The sequence below is a fragment of the Emys orbicularis genome, chromosome 11 (genome assembly GCF_028017835.1).
Source record: "Emys orbicularis isolate rEmyOrb1 chromosome 11, rEmyOrb1.hap1, whole genome shotgun sequence".
Classification (NCBI taxonomy): domain Eukaryota; kingdom Metazoa; phylum Chordata; order Testudines; family Emydidae; genus Emys; species Emys orbicularis.
Window position 1 is genome coordinate 21,456,610 of NC_088693.1, and position 18,417 is coordinate 21,475,026.

The 18,417-nt window shown below is 39.2% G+C and overlaps 1 protein-coding gene across 1 annotated transcript in view; it reads right to left on the minus strand.

Annotated features, from left to right (window-relative positions):
• Positions 1-18,417, minus strand: part of LRP1B (LDL receptor related protein 1B) — a 1,070,902-nt gene that overhangs the window by 594,681 nt on the left and 457,804 nt on the right. Inside the window, exons 8-11 of the mRNA XM_065413676.1 lie at positions 16,684-16,906; positions 12,222-12,393; positions 6,953-7,096; positions 5,209-5,445 (exon numbers count right to left, since the gene is read on the minus strand). Of these exons, the coding sequence (XP_065269748.1) occupies positions 5,209-5,445; positions 6,953-7,096; positions 12,222-12,393; positions 16,684-16,906 (776 nt within the window). The remainder of the gene's footprint in view (positions 1-5,208; positions 5,446-6,952; positions 7,097-12,221; positions 12,394-16,683; positions 16,907-18,417) is intronic.

An 18,417-nucleotide genomic window follows, 5' to 3' on the forward strand; every position in this document is an offset into this window, starting at 1 on the left:
TTAAAAACTTTACTATGCAGAGGAAGTGGATGGGGATATGCTGAAGGGCTGGAGTCAAAATGAGGTCTATCCATCAGAGGAAGCAGATGGGCAGGGATCCAGGTGATAGCACCCATCTCTCTTCACCCACTGAATAGCTGCAGCAGCTACCAACTCACAGTTACCCTCCTCTGAACAGGTGCAATGTGCCATCTGGTAGGGACTCTGCAAGGGACAGCCAGGTATGGGGAGTTCCGGCACTTGCAAAATTCATGTTAAAAAAATCAGTAAACCCCAAACTTCAAGTTTTTCAAAACCCAGGAATTTTTCAGATACAGTCAGTAAATTCCAAAAATGAAAAGAAAGGGAAAAAAATACATGTTTAAAATCACAGAAAACTGGATGAAAACAGGTCACTATGGAGACTGCTAGAAATAAGTCACATTTATAGGGATAATACGTATTAGATGGATGGGGCAGAAGGTTTTAAAATACGCAAGTTTTCCAAAACATGTTGAACAAGCTCTGCTTGTATCACTAATAAACTAGAGTATTGGTGTACTTTGGTCTTTAATCTTGTTTGATATGGATTTAATGTAATGTTCTGTCATAAACTCTGAATGCATCATGCACCAGGTCACTCTCTCAAATGGGGAAAGAGCCTACAAGCAAGAGTAATTGTCAGTCTCCTCACACCAATTGGACAGTGTTTTGGGGCCACTGGATTTGTGTAATTCCAGTTTCAGTAGCCCCTCTCCTGCACTGGTCCAGTGCATCCCCATCACTTTCCACACTAAGCTTTGTGGACAAAATGACACAGTGTACTCCTGCTCTACCCTCTTTAGGAAATTGCTGGAAAGACCTTCCGTAAGCCCACCTATGCCAGAGTAAACTGTGTGCTATATTAATAAGAACGAAAAATCTAAAATAAGTGTGAGATGACAAACTAGGACACAAGAGTTCAAAAATGGTCTAAATTTTCAACAATGGGCTAAGAATTACTTGCTCACCACACTTGTTGAAATTACTTTAGTCTGCTAAATCTAACTCAACATGTATGCATTTCTTACTATTTCACAAATTGTAATAAACCCTGTGACATCCATGCTATAGTGACTTGTGCTGCAATCCCTCAAAGTATGTAGAAAATTGCAAATACATGTTTTGGAATTTCCAAGCACAAATAAAATCTAGGTCAATAACTTCCTGGTAAATTAACAATATTCAGCGTACCCAAAAAGATTCAAAATGGGGGGGGGGGGGGGAGAATGCTACTACAGGATCCAATACATTCAATGTTGTACATTCTTTTTGCTAAATTATTTAAATGAAAGACCCAAAAGCATTAAAATATATTCCTTATTCTTTCCTTTAGCTTCAAGTCAGATCATGACCAAGGTGAAATCCTGGCCCCAATGAAGTCAATAGCAAAACTTCCTTTGACTTTAATGGGGCAAGGATTTCACCCTAGATCTCTAATAGTTTCACAACTTCAATGCAAAAAAAGCATTAAGTATTGCAATCAACTCACTACTTTGTGTAATTTAAAGTTAAAGAAAGGAATACAATTTTGATCAATGACTTACTTCATAAGTAAAAGTTATCCTGAAGCAATTTTATCAGTGTTTAGCATTCTGGACATTCTACTGGATGTTGGTAATTAACAATATCACCAAGGAGGAGGACATCACACCCTAGCGCAGTGGTGTAGCTCTATTGACTTCAATGAAACTCTGCTGAATTACTGACCAGCTTACTGTCAACTTACTAGCTGAAGAACTGGCCCCATAATAGAAATGAAGACAATAATCATTTTTATTTTTACATAGTCCCTTTAAACAGATACATCCCAAAGTACTTTATGAACTGTGCTGGCTGTTCAAACTACATACAGAAGTTCGGACTTTGCCCAGCCTTGCCCACATGCATAAGGAATCGCCAGGGCGGAAGGAGCCTTTTCCCCACTCTCCTGTGACCTTTTGTTCTTGTACTCCCCAGCATGCAAGTATTATGTGGGTGCAGTGCTTACAATAGGGTGACCAGATGTCCCGATTTTATAAGGACTGTCACGATTTTATGGGGACAGTCCCGAGTTTGGGGACTTTTTTTTTTTTTTATATATAGGCTCCTAATACCCCCCACCCCGTCCCAATTTTTCATATTTGCTGTCTAGTTACCCTAGCTCACAATGATATTAAACAAATCAAAAGGGACAAGGAGGGATGAAAGCAGAGCTCCATGTTCTCCACACTAGACAGTAGGGCTTGTGAACTCCACAGTTCCCTGTTCATGGGAGCGCTAACTGAACAACCCTTAAATTTCTTGAATGTTTCTGATTTCTTTGTTACAGTATTCAACCAGCTCTCATTATGAAAATGTGAAACCAGGTTTATAATGCACATTTGGAACCCTAATTATAGCTACCATTTCTGGTGCTGATGAGGGTATCACCTCTACCGTCTCTTTTGGGAGGAAACTTGCTGGGTGCTATCAAATAGTTACCAACACTACACAACAGTTTAGTACAGGAAGCTAAAAATGAGGATTCACAAGGGGAATCAAGATACAACACTGCAATGTACTGAGCACTCTCAGTAGGTTCCTGTGTGTGCAGACTGAATTACTTGAGTTGGAATATTGCTAGGGCTAACACACCTACTCTTGCAAGAAGTGCCATGCACAAGTAATGAGGACCTGTGATCAGAGAAATGGCAACTATAGCAGCATAGTGCCCCCTAACGCCATGCTACTCAGAGAAAAGAGTGTTCCCTACTAAATTGCTTTGTGAAACACCTGATTTTCTCTAGTTGTCCCCCACCCAAGCACTGAGCCAATCCATCCCAGCTGAGTTTATGAGGTCTGACAAGGATAACGTTGAAATGATATGGCAAGATGCCATATTAATTTTTAAAATGATGAAAAATACCACGACAAGTGCTCTTCAAATATGCTTAGTATTATGAAACTACAGGAACTCCTCACTTAACATTGTAGTTATGTTCCTGAAAAGTGCGACTTTAAGCAAAACGATGTTAAGCAAATCCAATGCCCTTCCCCCGTACAGCAAGCAGTAGTCTCTGGGAGCAGCTCCAAGGCAGAGGGCAGGAGCAGCACATGGCAGTGGGGGGAGGGACAGCTGCTGCACAGGGAACTTAGGGGAGTGGGGATCTGATGGGGGGCTGCTGGTCCACCCTGGTTCCAACCACCCACCAGCTAGCTGCAACGGGCTGCTCTTCCTCCAAGCAGTGGACAAAACAGGCGGCTGCCAAATGACGTTAGAAGGGAGCATTTCACAACTTTAAATGAGCATGTTCCCTAATTGATCAGCTACTTAACATCGAAACAACGTTAACCGGGATGACTTTAAGTGAGGAGTTCCAGTATATGGAGCACTGCCTAACTTAGCGTATGTCTACACTTCAGCTGGGAGCATGCTTTCCAGCTCAGGTAGAAAGACATGTGCTTCAGTTAGCATGCTAAAAATAGCAGTGTAGCTGGGGGTAGCAGCTCAGGTGGTAGCAGCCTGTGTATGTACCTGGGTGTCTGGGAGGGTTTGTACTCAGGAAGCTAGCCAGAGCTGCCACTAACCCCAGCTACACTGGTCTTTTTACTGCACTAGTTTGGGCAGAGCTACCATATGTATGCCTACCCGAGCTGGGAACCATGCATAAAACAAAAGACAAATTCCATGGTGTAGCACATGAGAGCTGGGGATAAATCATTCTCAGTGGAAGGGATCCAGCTATGGAATAAACTTACAGAGTATATTAGGCAAATCACATCAGACTATCTTTAGGAAACACTGCAAAATGTTCCTCTTCGAAAAAATATTTCCATCATAACAAGAATGACACAACAGAAGAAGAAGAGCGCTGTGTGGCTCGAAAGCTTGTCTCTCTCACCAACAGAAGTTAGTCCAATAAAAGATATTACCTCACTCACCTTGTGCAACTTATAACATTGATACATTGATCTACCCAAACACCCGCCAAAAATAAACAAACAAACAAATAGAATTTTGTAACAAACAAATCTACCAGTCAACATCAAAATTAAACATATGAAAACAAAGTTTATTTTTATCCCCAAAAGCACAGTATAAAACCCTAAGATCACATACACACAAACACCATAAAAAGCTTTAATTAATTACTGTGATATATCAAGCCATCATATTTTGCTTATATCAGTCTTTTTTTACATAGAAAATGTCCTTTGTCATGCCACTTAAGCAGACCAAAGAATCCTTAAAGCTGTTGGAGAAAGCCACTGGTGAATTCCCCGTGCAGGGAAACTTTGTATAAAGCTGGTGGGGGTGGCTTTGTCACTTCAGGACTATCTTCCCTTTCCCCATTGTAAGGGGGAAATGGAGGTATATTGGGGGTGTTCAAGGGCAGGGCATGTAGAAGGGGAGGATGCATACGGAGCAGAGCTACACATGACCCATTATTAGCATAAGATTCCTGAGAGACCTCATGCCAGTAGCATAAATTAGGTTTACCCTTGCATAGCCCTAATGTGCTGGAGCCATGTGAGCCTGTTAGGGAGCCGCAACTGGCTACCAACAGCCTCCTGGCCTTTCTGCTCAGTCTGTGCAGCTCAAATACAGTGGAGAATCAAGTCCAGAGTGCTTTTTATTACAGCCAGGACTTGACTGAAGCCCCAACAGTGAAGGCTGCCAAATCACCCCACTGGCATTCTGGCCACATCACCTAACCAGCCAACAGTTCCATTTTGTGGTCTTTCTTCAGGCCTCTGCCAAAAGGAAGATTGTGATGTTCTTCTTAGCAAACCTTTTTCACTCAGGGGCATCTAACAGTTTTGGACAGTTTTATTGACCTTTTTCCACTGACATTACTTTATTTTATTATTAAATAATTAACTGCAAACTATCTGGTATCAGGTAGATCACAATAGATCCTGAATATCTCCAGTCTGATTTTCACAGGTGCTGAGAAAACATGGAAGACAATGAGAGCTGCAGGTGCTCAGCATCTGTGAAAGTTTTCCCTCAAGAAACAGAAAAATGCAAATGCAGAGCTGTAAAACAGGAAAGGAAGGGGGAAAGGAAATTATCTAAACTTCTCCAACTTTAAAAAGGTTTAGTTTGGCTTCAGGTTCAGTTACAGGCTTGGGTGAGGCTTTTCATTGATTTGGATTCTATATGGATCAGTTCACCCTCTCATTAGCGGCATCCTTTTGCTGTTGCTATCACCTCCCATCACTTACCATCTTTCAAGATTGTCTCACGCTCTGTGCCATCAATTTTCTGTCGCCCAATCAGGAAGCTTGTAGTGTCAGCGAAGTAGATGTAATTGGTCTCTGCATGGAAGTCCAGAGCACGAGGGTTGACCAGGTTTTCTATGGGGATCATGTATTCATCAGCAACTTTGGAATTCAGGTCCATTCCTCGTATGATTCCCGGGCGTCCCTTCCCATAAAACAGGAACAACTCATTCTTTGGTCCTGCAGAAGAAAGATTGCAAAATGCAAACAACCATTGCCGCCTAATCTTCTTTATGCTGCATAATGTCACTTGTTAATTAACCGGCACAATTAGAGGTTTTTTATTCAATACCAAAAACTAAACCCTTAAATATTCTGAATGTATCTAAACTCAAAAAGACTAGCTAATTACATTACCTTAATTAAAATACAAATAACTTCTGTGATTAGGTTATATCTAATTAATCATTCTTTTGTCTGTAACAGTCCACGTTGCAAAAACATGACAGATCATAAGATCACACTGGCTACAAAGTTAAACAGCATGTATAATATTGTAGGCATTTAATTTTACAATTCATTAGGCTCTGTCAAGGCTGTTGTAGACAGTGACTGTGGCATTCATTAAATCTGACAATACAGAAAACTTCAGCAAATTCAAAACAGACCACTCAAAATCTTTCATCTGAAGACAGGCAGGAACAAATAAATCAAAAGATCTTTATCTCATTTGGACAGTGCTAAGAATCCACACAAATGACTCTCAAAGTTTTGCTGCAAACATAAGAAAAAAATTATGGCAAAACTTTTCATCAATGCCTCTAGAGCTCTAGGTTGGATTTTTTAATCAAATCTGTTTGGTTTTAGCTGATGTACATAAAATTCAGTTACAGGGTGGGAAGAAAGAATAAACTATTTATTTGAAAATTTCATCAGATTTTTTATTGATGATGCCCAAACCCCAAAAGCATTTGAGAATCAGTTTAGTTTACCTGTAAGTGTCAAAATACGAGCATCTATCTACTTGTGCGGTCCGCATCACACTATTATCTGAACTAAATCAAATGTCTTTGGCCAAGAGATCAGACTAAAAATCTCAGAAAGCCAAGCTCTCTCATAAAACTTTTACGACTCATATTTTGGTTGGATCAGATAATCCACAGGTTGTGTTTCTCTCAGAATATTCCATCTGCTACTGGTCCCAGCCCAAATCAGGAATTTTCAGAGAAGAAATACTTAAGCTTCAAAAAATGTTTGCATTTCTTATGTTACTTAAATCAACTTGTTCTTCCAAACTATCATGGACAAAACCCGGTTTGACTTATTTACACAGTGGGACTGCTTATGAATCAGAATGGTGAGAAGGATTTGATCCGTTGTGGGTAAAAATTAATGTGAAAGTATTTAATTCTGTTGCAGTACTGATGTATCATGACACCACATAAACAGAGAGTAAAAGTTACTAAATGAAAATTTGGAAGGATTTGGTTTTGTTGTTGTTGTTGTTTTTAATTTTAGTCAATAGTGCCTCAGGTTAAATTTACCCATTTCTATAGAATGAATTTAGTCAGATAGCTTTAAGGGAATAAAAGGAGAATGTGAGCAAAATGGCAGGTGCATATTGCAAGCAAATTTTACCTAACAACTTATGTTATTTCTATTGTTGTTGATGATAATGTTAATTAACACTCAGACTGCTACTCTGAAATATTAGCTGCTAGCAAAGTGTTTGATTTTAACAACATACTTTTGCATGACCTGCCATCACTTCCCAAGACGAAGCCAGTCCTGCAGCGACAAGTCCGTGTTTTGTAGTTGCTGCTGAGCAGACAGATGTGCGAACATCCCCCTGGCATTCCATATGGGTCTACTTCACATGCATGGCTTCTGACTACAACAAATGAAAAATAGCATGCTTGAAATATTTTAAAAGCAAGATAATTATATGCATCAGCATGTTGAGAGTTTAGACAGAAAAGTGAATCTGAGCTACAATCCATCTTTTCCCAGCATACAGTCATAAAAGAGGTCAGAATTTTTAAAAATGATGCCCCAAACAGACAGGTATATAAATTCAAAGTGCTATAATGTAGCTATTAAACCACATTCCACATTGGAGTAGGTACGCCAGCACTCTATATGAACAATAGACCTGAGAAGCATTCGCGGAAGTTGCACATCACAGTGGAGACTGACATTATTTAACAGAGTGCAGCGTGTGCTCCTTCCATGTCAGCTAAGCTCAGTATTGATCCACACCCTGGCTCTATATACTTGTGGGGGAGTCTACTACTATCTCCCAGTCATTATGCTCAGTGAGGACAGGACTGGGATTTTGGCACATCCATGTACACAAAAGCAGTAAGGCTTCCCCGCACACTCTTTTCCACATTTGCACCACTATGCAGAGCAAGCCACAGTTTGCCCAAAATGTTCATTTTTCTTGATATTACATTTTAAAGGCATACTTCTGAATTAACAGTAAGAGTATCCAAAATTAAGTATGAAAACATTTGATAATTAAGATAAGGGAAAAGACTTACCTTCTAATTCCACCTGTCTGAAGATATCATCTTGCAGGATTTTTATTCAGGGTTTCTAGCTACTTAGTAATTCTCTTAGTTCTTTAGATTTATTGACACTTGAGGGTATAGACAGTGGGGTAGAGTGTGAACTAGGCCACCTATTGACGGGCACATACCACCCCTGTCAAGTATAAATGCTGGCCTGCAAACATTCTAGTAAGGTCCTAGGTTTGTAATCTATCATTTAAATCAGCTTCTGCACCAAATGACTGGTGGATAGCTAATGTGACACCAATTTTTAAAAAGGGCTCCAGAGGTGATCCCAGCAATTACAGGCTGGTAAGCCTGACTTCAGTACTGGGCAAACTGGTTGAAACTATAGTAAAGAACAAAATTGTTAGACACATAGATGAACATAATTTGTTGGGGAAAAGTCAACATAGTTTTTGTAAAGGGAAATCATGCCTCACCAATCTACTAGAATTCTTTGAGGGGGTCAACAACATGTGGACAAGGGGGATTCAGTGGATATAGTGTACTTAGAGTTTCAGAAAGTCTTTGACAAGGTCCCTCACCAAAGGCTCTTAAGCAAAGTAAGCAGTCATGGGATAAGAGGGAAGGTCTTCTTATAGATTGGTAACTGGTTAAAAGATAGAAAACAAAGGGTAGGAATAAATGGTCAGTTTTCAGAATGGAGAGAGGTAAATAGTGGTGTCCCTCAGGGGTCTGTACTGGGACCAGTCCTATTCAACATATTCATAAACGATCTGGAAAAAGGGGTAAGCAGTGAGGTGGCAAAATTTGCAGCTGATACTCAAGATAGTTAAATCCCAAGCAGACTGCAAAGATTTACAAAAGGATCTCACAAAACTGGGTAACTGGGCAACAAAATGGCAGATAAAATTCAATGTTGATAAATGCAAAGTAATGCACATTGGAAAACATAATTCCAACTATACATATAAAATTAGCTATTACCACTCAAGAAAGAGATCTTGGAGTAATTGTGGATAGTTCTCTGAAAACATCCACTCAATGTGCACAACAGTCAAAAAAGTTAACAGAATGTTGGGAATCATTAAGAAAGGGATAGATGATAAGGCAGAAAATATCATAATGCTTCTATATAAATCCATGGTACGCCCACATCTTGAATACTGCGTGCAGATGTGGTCGCCCCATCTCAAAAAAGATATATTGGAATTGGAAAAGGTTCAGAAAAGGGCAACACAAATTATTAGGGGTATGGAACAGCTGCCATATGAGGAGGTATTAATAAGCCTGGGACTTTTCAACTTGGAAAAGAGACGACTAAGGGGGGATATGATAGAGATCTACAAAACCATGACTGGTGTGGGGAAAGTAAATAAAGAAATGTTATTTACTCCTTCTCATAACACAAGAACTAGGGTTACCAAATGAAATTAATAGGCAGTAGGTTTAAAACAAACAAAAGAAATATTGTATGTGTGTGTTTGGGGGGGGGATTCTAGTCTAGGAACCTCTCAATAGTGGGTCTTGTAGGTTCTTGTAGTTTGAATTTAAAATAATCTGTCTTGGACAGCTTCTATAAAAACCAGTTAAAGGAAAGATCATCCCCTGCTGAGACACTTCCTTTGTTCTTCTCTATAGCAGAAAAAGTATCTACTATCGAAAGAGAACCCCAGTTCATCTGGGTGGCTCTTATATGGAGGAACACTCATCTGATAAGCTAAGTGCTTCCAACTGCAAAGCTGAGGCTCAAAAATAGCAAGATGTGAGTGCTTGGTGAAGACTTGGTTTTGCTGGTGATAGCAGAGAACACTTTGCTGAGGAAGCTGTTCTCAAGAAGAAGCTATGCCTGTGTCAACATATGCAGCATTGGCACTGAGTCCTGGTGCTCACTGATCTTGTCCAACTCAGGTTTTAGCTTTGAGCATCTTGAACTGGCCTCATGCCAGACTTCTAGGAGTCTCCTTGAGATTCCTCAAGGAGGGCTTGGAGGGGGCACCCATGTTATTATTCTGCCACACCGGTAAAGGTGGAAGTCGCAAAGTGGCCTTCCTTCCTCTTTAGATGCCATACTTGAAATAAGGGGGGAAAGGTCCTTAAAAGTCATTGGCCACAACTCATGGCATTGAGGGAATCGCAAGAGTGAAAGAAGATCAAGTACAAAGACAGACAACAAACTATAAGATGTTTGGATGCTCAACAAACTTTTGCCCTGGAGCTCCTGGGACTCAGACACTGGGGTGAGGATCACAGTGCTGCCACAAGAGGACCAGGAAACCAGAAAAAATGCCACAGCAGGGGCAAAAAAAGAAGAGGGTGGGAGTTCTGAAAAAGATTAGTGATACCTGCAAACCAAAACAGGTGCTGAAGCACCAGAGTGCTAAGAAGAAAAGGTACCAAAGTGCTGAGAAAAACAAGTGCCAGGGAACCAATGTAAAACCAGGTGCTCAAATAGGGTAAGTACTGCTGAAGGATACCAGACAGGCTTCATTAGAATCCTGGGTGCTGGAGATCAAAGAAACATAGTCTCCTGTGGGGAGATCCTTTGCCATCTTCGTCAAGGAGAAAGTGACGGGAGCATTCATAAAGCACTTGGGTTTTTGCACAAAAGTGAGGATACATGATGGATGCTGGACAGCAGGACATGCTATATCTAAGTGAAAACACAGCCAGTGCTCTTTCCAGAGCACTTTTTCTGGCATTCAGGATCATGATCTTCCCTACCCTTTCCAGATATGCCTCATCTGAATGCTAACCCCTCCACTAGTTCCCTAGTTCAGTAAGCCAGATTATGGATTCCTCTTGTACAGGGAGCTTGGAGACAGGATTCCTATATTCTAAAATTTCACTCTTCTAGCACACCTATGCAGGGCTCAAAGCCTATTTTCTTTTTTATTCCCAACTTTCTGTTTTTGTTTTCTTAACAAATAAACTATTATTCAAGTTCCGTATTCTAAAGGTATAACAGAAACCTAACCAAGCTGAGATAGCCTGTACAGCAAATCTTAATGAGCAACAAACATGTCCATTCAGAACATAACTGGTCTAGTATAACAAAGAGCACAGGAGAATACCACATAGTCACAAAGGATGTAACAAAAGTTACATCAAAATCATATATCCTGTGTGCTAAACCTACTTGCTCCCCATGAGGACAAGAGGTCAGCCTACAGCAGTATGATTCTTTGCAATGCTCTTCGTGGATGGCATCTGCAGATCAATGTTCTCAACTATGGGTTGAAAATCAGTTCATCCAATCTATATCAAGCGAGAGTTTGATGCAGCTTCAGAATCCTTTGTAACATAACAGTTCAATTATATAATAAAGTTCACATTGTCTGTAAAGCTGGTGTGCCAGTTCTCATGTTAGAGTAGCCAAAGCAATAATATCTGTTCTTGTGAATTTTTTTACAAAATTAGAGCCTTACCTTTCAGTGTCTGCACGTCCAAAATTTCCACAAAAATCAGTCGGTATTTTGTGTGTGCAAGGTCTGCAGGATCAGGCCCGTAATTAGAACTGTGCAGGAATGGGATTTTCCCATCAACAAAAAAGTTTGAGATTTTGAATGTTTTCATTTTGAATTAGAACAAAAACAAAAAAACTAAAAAATAATGTGTGAGGGGAAGGTGAGAAATATTCCATTTTAGGATAATTGAAACATTTTTTTTTGGCTTGTTGACTGCCCTCCTAACAGGTGTCCAGGCTGCCTGGAGTCCTGGGCTGCCCATCAGGTGGACACCTGGGGAGCCAGGCAGCCTGGAAAGCTTGGAAGCCTGAGGAGCTGACCAACCAGGGATTCTGGGGAGCCTAGGATCCCAGGGAACTCCAGCCTTCAGCACCCCACCAGGCAGCCAGCCAGGGATTCAGATATTCCACGAGCTGGGAAGTCTGTAAGCCTGGGGATCCTGGCTCCCTGGCCACCCACCAGGCGGGCAACCTGGGATCCTGCAAGGCAAGAAGCTAACCACCCATTGAGCCCTGGAGCCCAGGGAACCTAGCTTATGGCAGCCCATCAGGCAGGCTACTGAGGGTCACTGGGAACCTCAGTTCTCAGGAAACTCACCAGGCTCACTGCCATGGAATCTGGAGGCTTGGGAGCACAGAGAAGCGAGTGGGTTGGCTTGCAAGTTGGCAGGAAACTGAACAGACAGGCAAGCTTGCAGGCTGCCTGCTTTCTGTTGAAAGTTTTAACAGAATCAGCTCATTCCAGTGGCATCTTCTGAGTCTGTCCAATCAGTATATTCCAATGGAAAACTGTTCCATAGGAACGTTTTTGACCTTCTCTACTCATATCTATTTTCCTAGCAGATGCACAGAAGAGTTACATAAGTAACTCCATTACTTGTCATAGGGGTTTTCTACATAAAAATCATACCTATCAATATGCCTGTTAGAACAAAGGGCAGATTAGCCCCTAGCATAACCACAAAGATTTCAGTGAAGTTACACCAGAACTGGCTCCAGAGAAGAGTCTACCACAAAGAGAATTTTGAGCGTACCTGATGGTTGCGTTCTTTTCTGATAGACATGGATCTCTCTTGCATTTTCATGTCTAATCAGTGACTGAACATCTGTGCGATTGTATCTGTTTATTTGTAAGATGCTGAAGTTATCTGAATTAGTTGCATATAGATAGTTTTCAAATACTGTTAAACTATAAAGATGCCTAACCTGAAAAAGAGAAAAAACATGGCTATTTTTATCATGACTTTAGAAAATAAATAAAAATAATAATAATGTAATATATAGAGACTGAACTGTATAACAGAACCAGTTTTTGAAAAAGTCAATAAATATTTTTAAAATCTCAGTGAAGCCTAACCATCAAGTGATTTCTGCTTTCTTTTCACTAGAGCAATATAATATTTTGATTAAAATTCATGTTTTACAATTAAATTTATGTAAAGACAGAAAAAAATCAATATTATATATATATATATATATATATACACACACACACACACACACATGCCCCATTCTAAACACACTTCTATAAGTCTCACAGAGCTTTTTTTGTGTTAGCTGTGTCTGTCTTCTAGATTGTAAACTCTTCAGTGCAGGAAATGTTTTAAGTGAGTAATAAATAATAAATAAATAATAATAATAGCAACAGCATTCAGTATAGAGTAGTAAAAGGCTATTATCTACATACAAAATGGAAGAATCATGCATGCACAATACGTAAGGTGACTCACTTTCTTATTTGAATAATGTTATAATTAGAGTTGAGTGAATGCTGTAAAATGTTTTCAATAAATATTTTCTTAAATTTTTAAATGAGTTCCCTGGGGTGTACCAGGCCTTTGTGGCTCCTACTGGAGGACCCACTACTCTTCTATACCCCGCGCTAGGAAGCAGTGAGATGGCAGGAAAACAGCAGCAGAGGCGGGTCCTCCAGGCCTACTCAAAGAGGCCTCACGAGAGCAGCTATCTTGGAAGCTAGAGAGACTTGGTCCTCCTAGGACTAGAAGAGCTAGAGACAACCAATGATCCATCAGGTTTAGATAAAAGGAGCTGCAGGGCCTTTGCAGATCAGTTTCTGGCTAGGAACAGAGGAATGAAGAAGGGTGCTCCCCCCCTGACCCGGGAACAGAACCTGAGAAGGTAAAAGGGGCCTTGTAGGAAGAGCCCCAGGGAAATAGCAGTGATGGATTGGAGTGAACAGTATGTAGTTGCTGTGTATGGGGTCCCTGGGTTTGAACCACAAGTAGTGGGTGGGCCTGGGTTCCCCTACCAGCCACAAGTAAAGTGGCATAAACCCCAAGAAGGGGACAAGCCTTATTTGGGAGTCAGAATAAAAGGATGAATTTAAAGGATCCAGAGATGGGGCTGAGACCCTCGTGGGTGCAAATAGACTGTTTAATTACCAAACTCTTTAATACCCAGAAAGGGGTTCATTTGGACTTTGTGACTTGGCCGGAGGGCCAAGCCTTTGAAGACTGATCAAGGTCAGCCAGCAATCTGTAGGGGGAGCAAAGGTGGAGAAAAGGAGTGTAGTACCCCAGCCAGTTGCTCAAAGGCACTCCACAGGTGAATGCCCCGTTACATCATCCTAGCACTCCTTTTTGTGTTGACTTTCTGTGAATTTTTGGGTGGCTGTGTTTTACTGGAATAAATGCTTGCTAAAAATAAATTCCAACATCGTATTCATAGTATTCAGGCTTAATGTGTGTATCTATGCATGTGTGGAAGTGCATTCATTCAGTCAAGAAACAGGGACACAAAGTTAGTTAACTAATCAATCACTTTTATCAAACAACTTGAATATCAAACATCCAATATTCCAGAGACTGTTTGTGACCAACTGAAAGAGTTTAAAAAATAAAATAAAATAATTATTTTGAAACAAAAATCAAGGAAATTCCAATTTGATGGTAGATATTCCAAAAGATGAATATTTGATTCTATTAATCAAGGAATTATTCACTGTGATGTATCCACTCAGCTCAATGTTATGCTGGACACACAGACACCTTTCTTAAAATTCTTATTTTGTACCACTAAAATCCCACCCATTTCTGAAAATTACTCCTACCGGGCCAGATCTTGGCATCCATACTCAGACCTTACTCAGTCAAAACTCTAAATTGAAATCAATAAAAGTTTTGCCTGATTAAGACTCAATAGGATTTAGTCCAATCATAGTTATGGGAATGTGGAGAAGAAAACACTGAAAATAATGATGCATCTGCATTACTTTGCAGTAAACTATTACAATGCCAATGTTTTACCAAGAAAATATTATATTATATTATATTTGTAAATATTTTAATATTGAAGGAATAGAGCCCTGTGCTTAAGAGAAAGATTCCCTCCTGCATTATAATTTCTTCCCCCCCCCCCCATTTGCCCATTTCTTAACATTTTATTATTCATTTGCATCCCATTGTGAGGTACTATACTGACTTAATTGGAGTTGTGCAACTATATTTTTATGATGTATTTTATGATGTTTTAATTATTTTTTATCTGTTTTATGCATTATTGTGATGTTTTTTTAAGTATAAATGCAATTCCCCAAGTATCTTGCAAACATGAAAAGACATATAGCTTACTACCAATGAAGCCAAAGAGATGGAAGCCAAAGAGACTATACATGACTATACCAGTAAGCAATAAGCCAAATCTTGTTTTCAGGATCAAGACTTTAACATCTACAAAGAATACCAGTTAATATACTTGAATTATATAGATTTAAAGGAATCCATTTTTATCATTTTTATGAGATGAACAGACTTTTTTATAAGAGCAAAAAATAGAATTCCATTTCCCAGTGTTTAAATATGTCTATATGTTCATTCAGCTAAAATTTCTCTCTGTTTATTTGATTATATAACCTCCTCCCCTGATAATAATTTCTAGCTCCTAACTTTCCAGTAATGTCCAGCTTCCCAGTAACTGGATCAAATTCAGCCCTGGGATAAACTGACAACTCCAATGAAATCCATTGAAATCACCAGAGTGGACTGAGATGATTGATAGGTTGCTCCTTCTGTATGTGATTTAACAGGCCGCCCTAATAGCCAATTGGAACGCTTAACTTTTTGCTACTTCTCACTCCCTCAAACAACCAGCATTCAAGGACGCATCTTCTAGTCTCTCCATTCTTATCTAGGTAGATTGCTAATTAAAGCAGTTCCTCTGTTCTGTTTTAGGAACTGTTCTTCAGCATCTAAGCTCCCTGGACAAGAGGAAAAATAAAACAGGCCAAATTGTAATCTTTGCTAAGGCACTTTAACAGACCAAATGTGTGATAGTAAGCTGCAAAAATTGTGTGCCAGTTACTGCTAAAGATGGACCCACCTTCTAATTTAACTACATAGTGACAGAATGTGCCAGTAGCACCAGATGCTGAAAGGATTCAAATTTACAGGAACCTCCTTTCCAGCACAATTGGCCAAAGCCCATGGCCAATGCAGTCTATTACAGAAATTGAAAAGCCTGATATCTTCCTCTCAGCCTGCCCACATGGGCATCTCTTTGCTATTTCCTGTATTTGCATTTTAAAAATCAAAAAGTTAAAATATCCTGTTGTCTCTTGGTTGAGCTGGTCAATTTCAAGCCCTTGCTTCATGCCAATTTCCCTTTGTTGGAGAGAAATCGATATCACAGATGGACATGTAATGTGCTCATTCTGAAGTCGCATGTTTTTAACTACTCTATGTACATGAGACTTGTCAATCTACAACTGAGATAGACCCAGCCACACATGGGCAACTCCAGGAGCCCCAGCTCTGTCACTGTGAGTAGCCGCTAGGAACAGCTGCCTTTGTCGTTGTCCCTTCAGGTTTCCAACTGTCCTCCCAACTGCCACAGAATCTTTCATTCCCTGGCAACGTACTACACTCTAGTCAGAAGCCAGAGGGGCAGCAACAGACACACCACACTGCTGTATGCTGATGTATTACTGCTCAGCAGATTTATCACAGTCCCATGGCTTAAGGGCTTGGATTCAACTCCTACTGAAATCAATGCAAAGACTCCCACTGATTTCAATGGGAATTGGATCACTCTATATTCATCCAGACTGGCCTGGACTGGTGAGCACATCTCACTAATCATCTTTTCCTTCTTTGGTGTTATCAGGATGCATCTCCTCACCCCTATATCTCTTCTTCCTAAGGTATTAATGCTATCCCCTGCCTAGACGTACTTCTAACTCTATAATGTCCTTCCATTTCCCCCTGTTGAGATCCTTACATCTCTGTTTCTTCTCCTTTCCTAGGTTGTCTCTCATGTTCATCTCCTAAGAGTCACAGCACAGGATCTGGCCCATAGACTGTAAGGTGAATAAACTGCACATAAAATAGAACATGCAGCTGAATACTTGATTACCTGACTCATTTGGACCAAACACAAATAGTGAATTTTACGACAAATATTTGTTAATGCTCTGCACATTCTTTTAAGAATATTATTACTTTTTTATTATATTAGCTGAATCATCAAATAAATACTTACTTGTCGGCCTTGAATTATTGTATGCCTGTTTCTTCCTTGATAGTCAACAACTTCTATGTAGTCCAGATATATGTCTATCCAGTAAACATATTTATTGACCAGATCAACTGCAAGAGCGGTTGGCTGCTCAATTTTAGATTCTACTATCCTTGTTCTATTCATCCCATCCATGTCACATCTCTCAATTTTGGCAACATTCCCATAGTCGGTAAAGAAAAGTTTTCTGTTGAAAGAAAATAAAGTGTTGTGGATATGTTTTTGCTTTGTTATTTTTTAAGAGGGTGAGCTTGATGGGTAGGTCCCCAGTGGGGCATTCTGTAAAACAAGTTTTCATTCTAATTCATTTCAGTGGTTGCATCTGTTAGTAACCCATAACCATTACCATATAATATCAGTCATAAACAGAGAAATCTGCTAATGAATACTGTAAGGCATGAGGGAGCAGGTTAACTAAAGATGTGAAATATTTCAGCAAATGTGCAATTGCATTGGATTTTGTTCTGTTTTTGTTAGAGAATTTTTTTAATGTATTGAAAAATATGTGCCTTGAGGGAGCCAATAGTGCTGATTAGACATGAAATTCTTATGCAATTAAGTACATCAACCCAAAAATGTACGTGTCTTATGTGTTGTGTTTATCCTGCTTTTTAAATTGCTTCACTGTATTTTTTCTTTCTTCTATAAAGGCTATTAGAATTTCATTTATGTAGATGCTAAGGTTGTTACAAATAGTAGAGATCAGCAAAATTGTGAAATAATTAAGCAGCTAGAAGCAAATGTACTATGTATATTGACAGATATAATAAATGCAAAAGTAATCCAAAGTTCTAGATGCTCTCAGATATTCCAAAACATAACATTTCACAAAAGAAGGCAATTTACTCTATATTTCAGTTTTATCCATTTTGGGGAAAGAAAGACAATGATGGGCTACGAGCCCTGAAGAACCTCTAGTGCATTTATTTTTCCAAAATGAAACATCCCGTGCAAGATTAACAGAAATCTATCAAAGACTTAAACATACCACAAAAGCTTCTAAGGCTGATTGTTTGATTACTATTCACTATGTTTAGTAAACACAAATCAATTTCAATTAACTTGACAATATTTTAACAAGATTACCTTCTCATGAGACTAAATTGCATTTGTAAATAGAAGACCATCTTGCCATGACTTTAACACTATCTCAAGAATAATTCAATTTCTAGTTACTGAATATTATTAATATTACCATGAGAATCAAAGATTTGATTTTCCAGATTTAGTAAATTATCTGTTAGTTATCAGCATTAATGGAACAGTATCTAAAGCCAGGGGTACCTTTTAGTTGAATAATAATTATCTAAAAATTAATTGTTCTAGTAATTGTAGTTTCCACTGAGCATTTAATATTGCAGTATGTGGTACCTTGGAAAGAAAGTGGAGTTGCAAAGAAGCCAAATGAAAATTATGTTACGTTATTAATACCTTACAACAAATGAGAATATATTTTAAGTGTAGGTCAAAAGGGTCTCGCATCCAAGCAGACTTTTAAAAATAAAAAATACATTACAATAATGTTTTAAATACATATAGTTTAGAGGAAGCAATTTCTGTTGTGTTAAAATGAACTGATCATATTAAGCTTATTCTTTAAAAAACACAAACTCACCATTCAGTTCAGTGTAAAAAAATGGTGGCATAATATAGTCCAGAATCACTAATTATATTGTGCATTGGTACAAATGACATGAG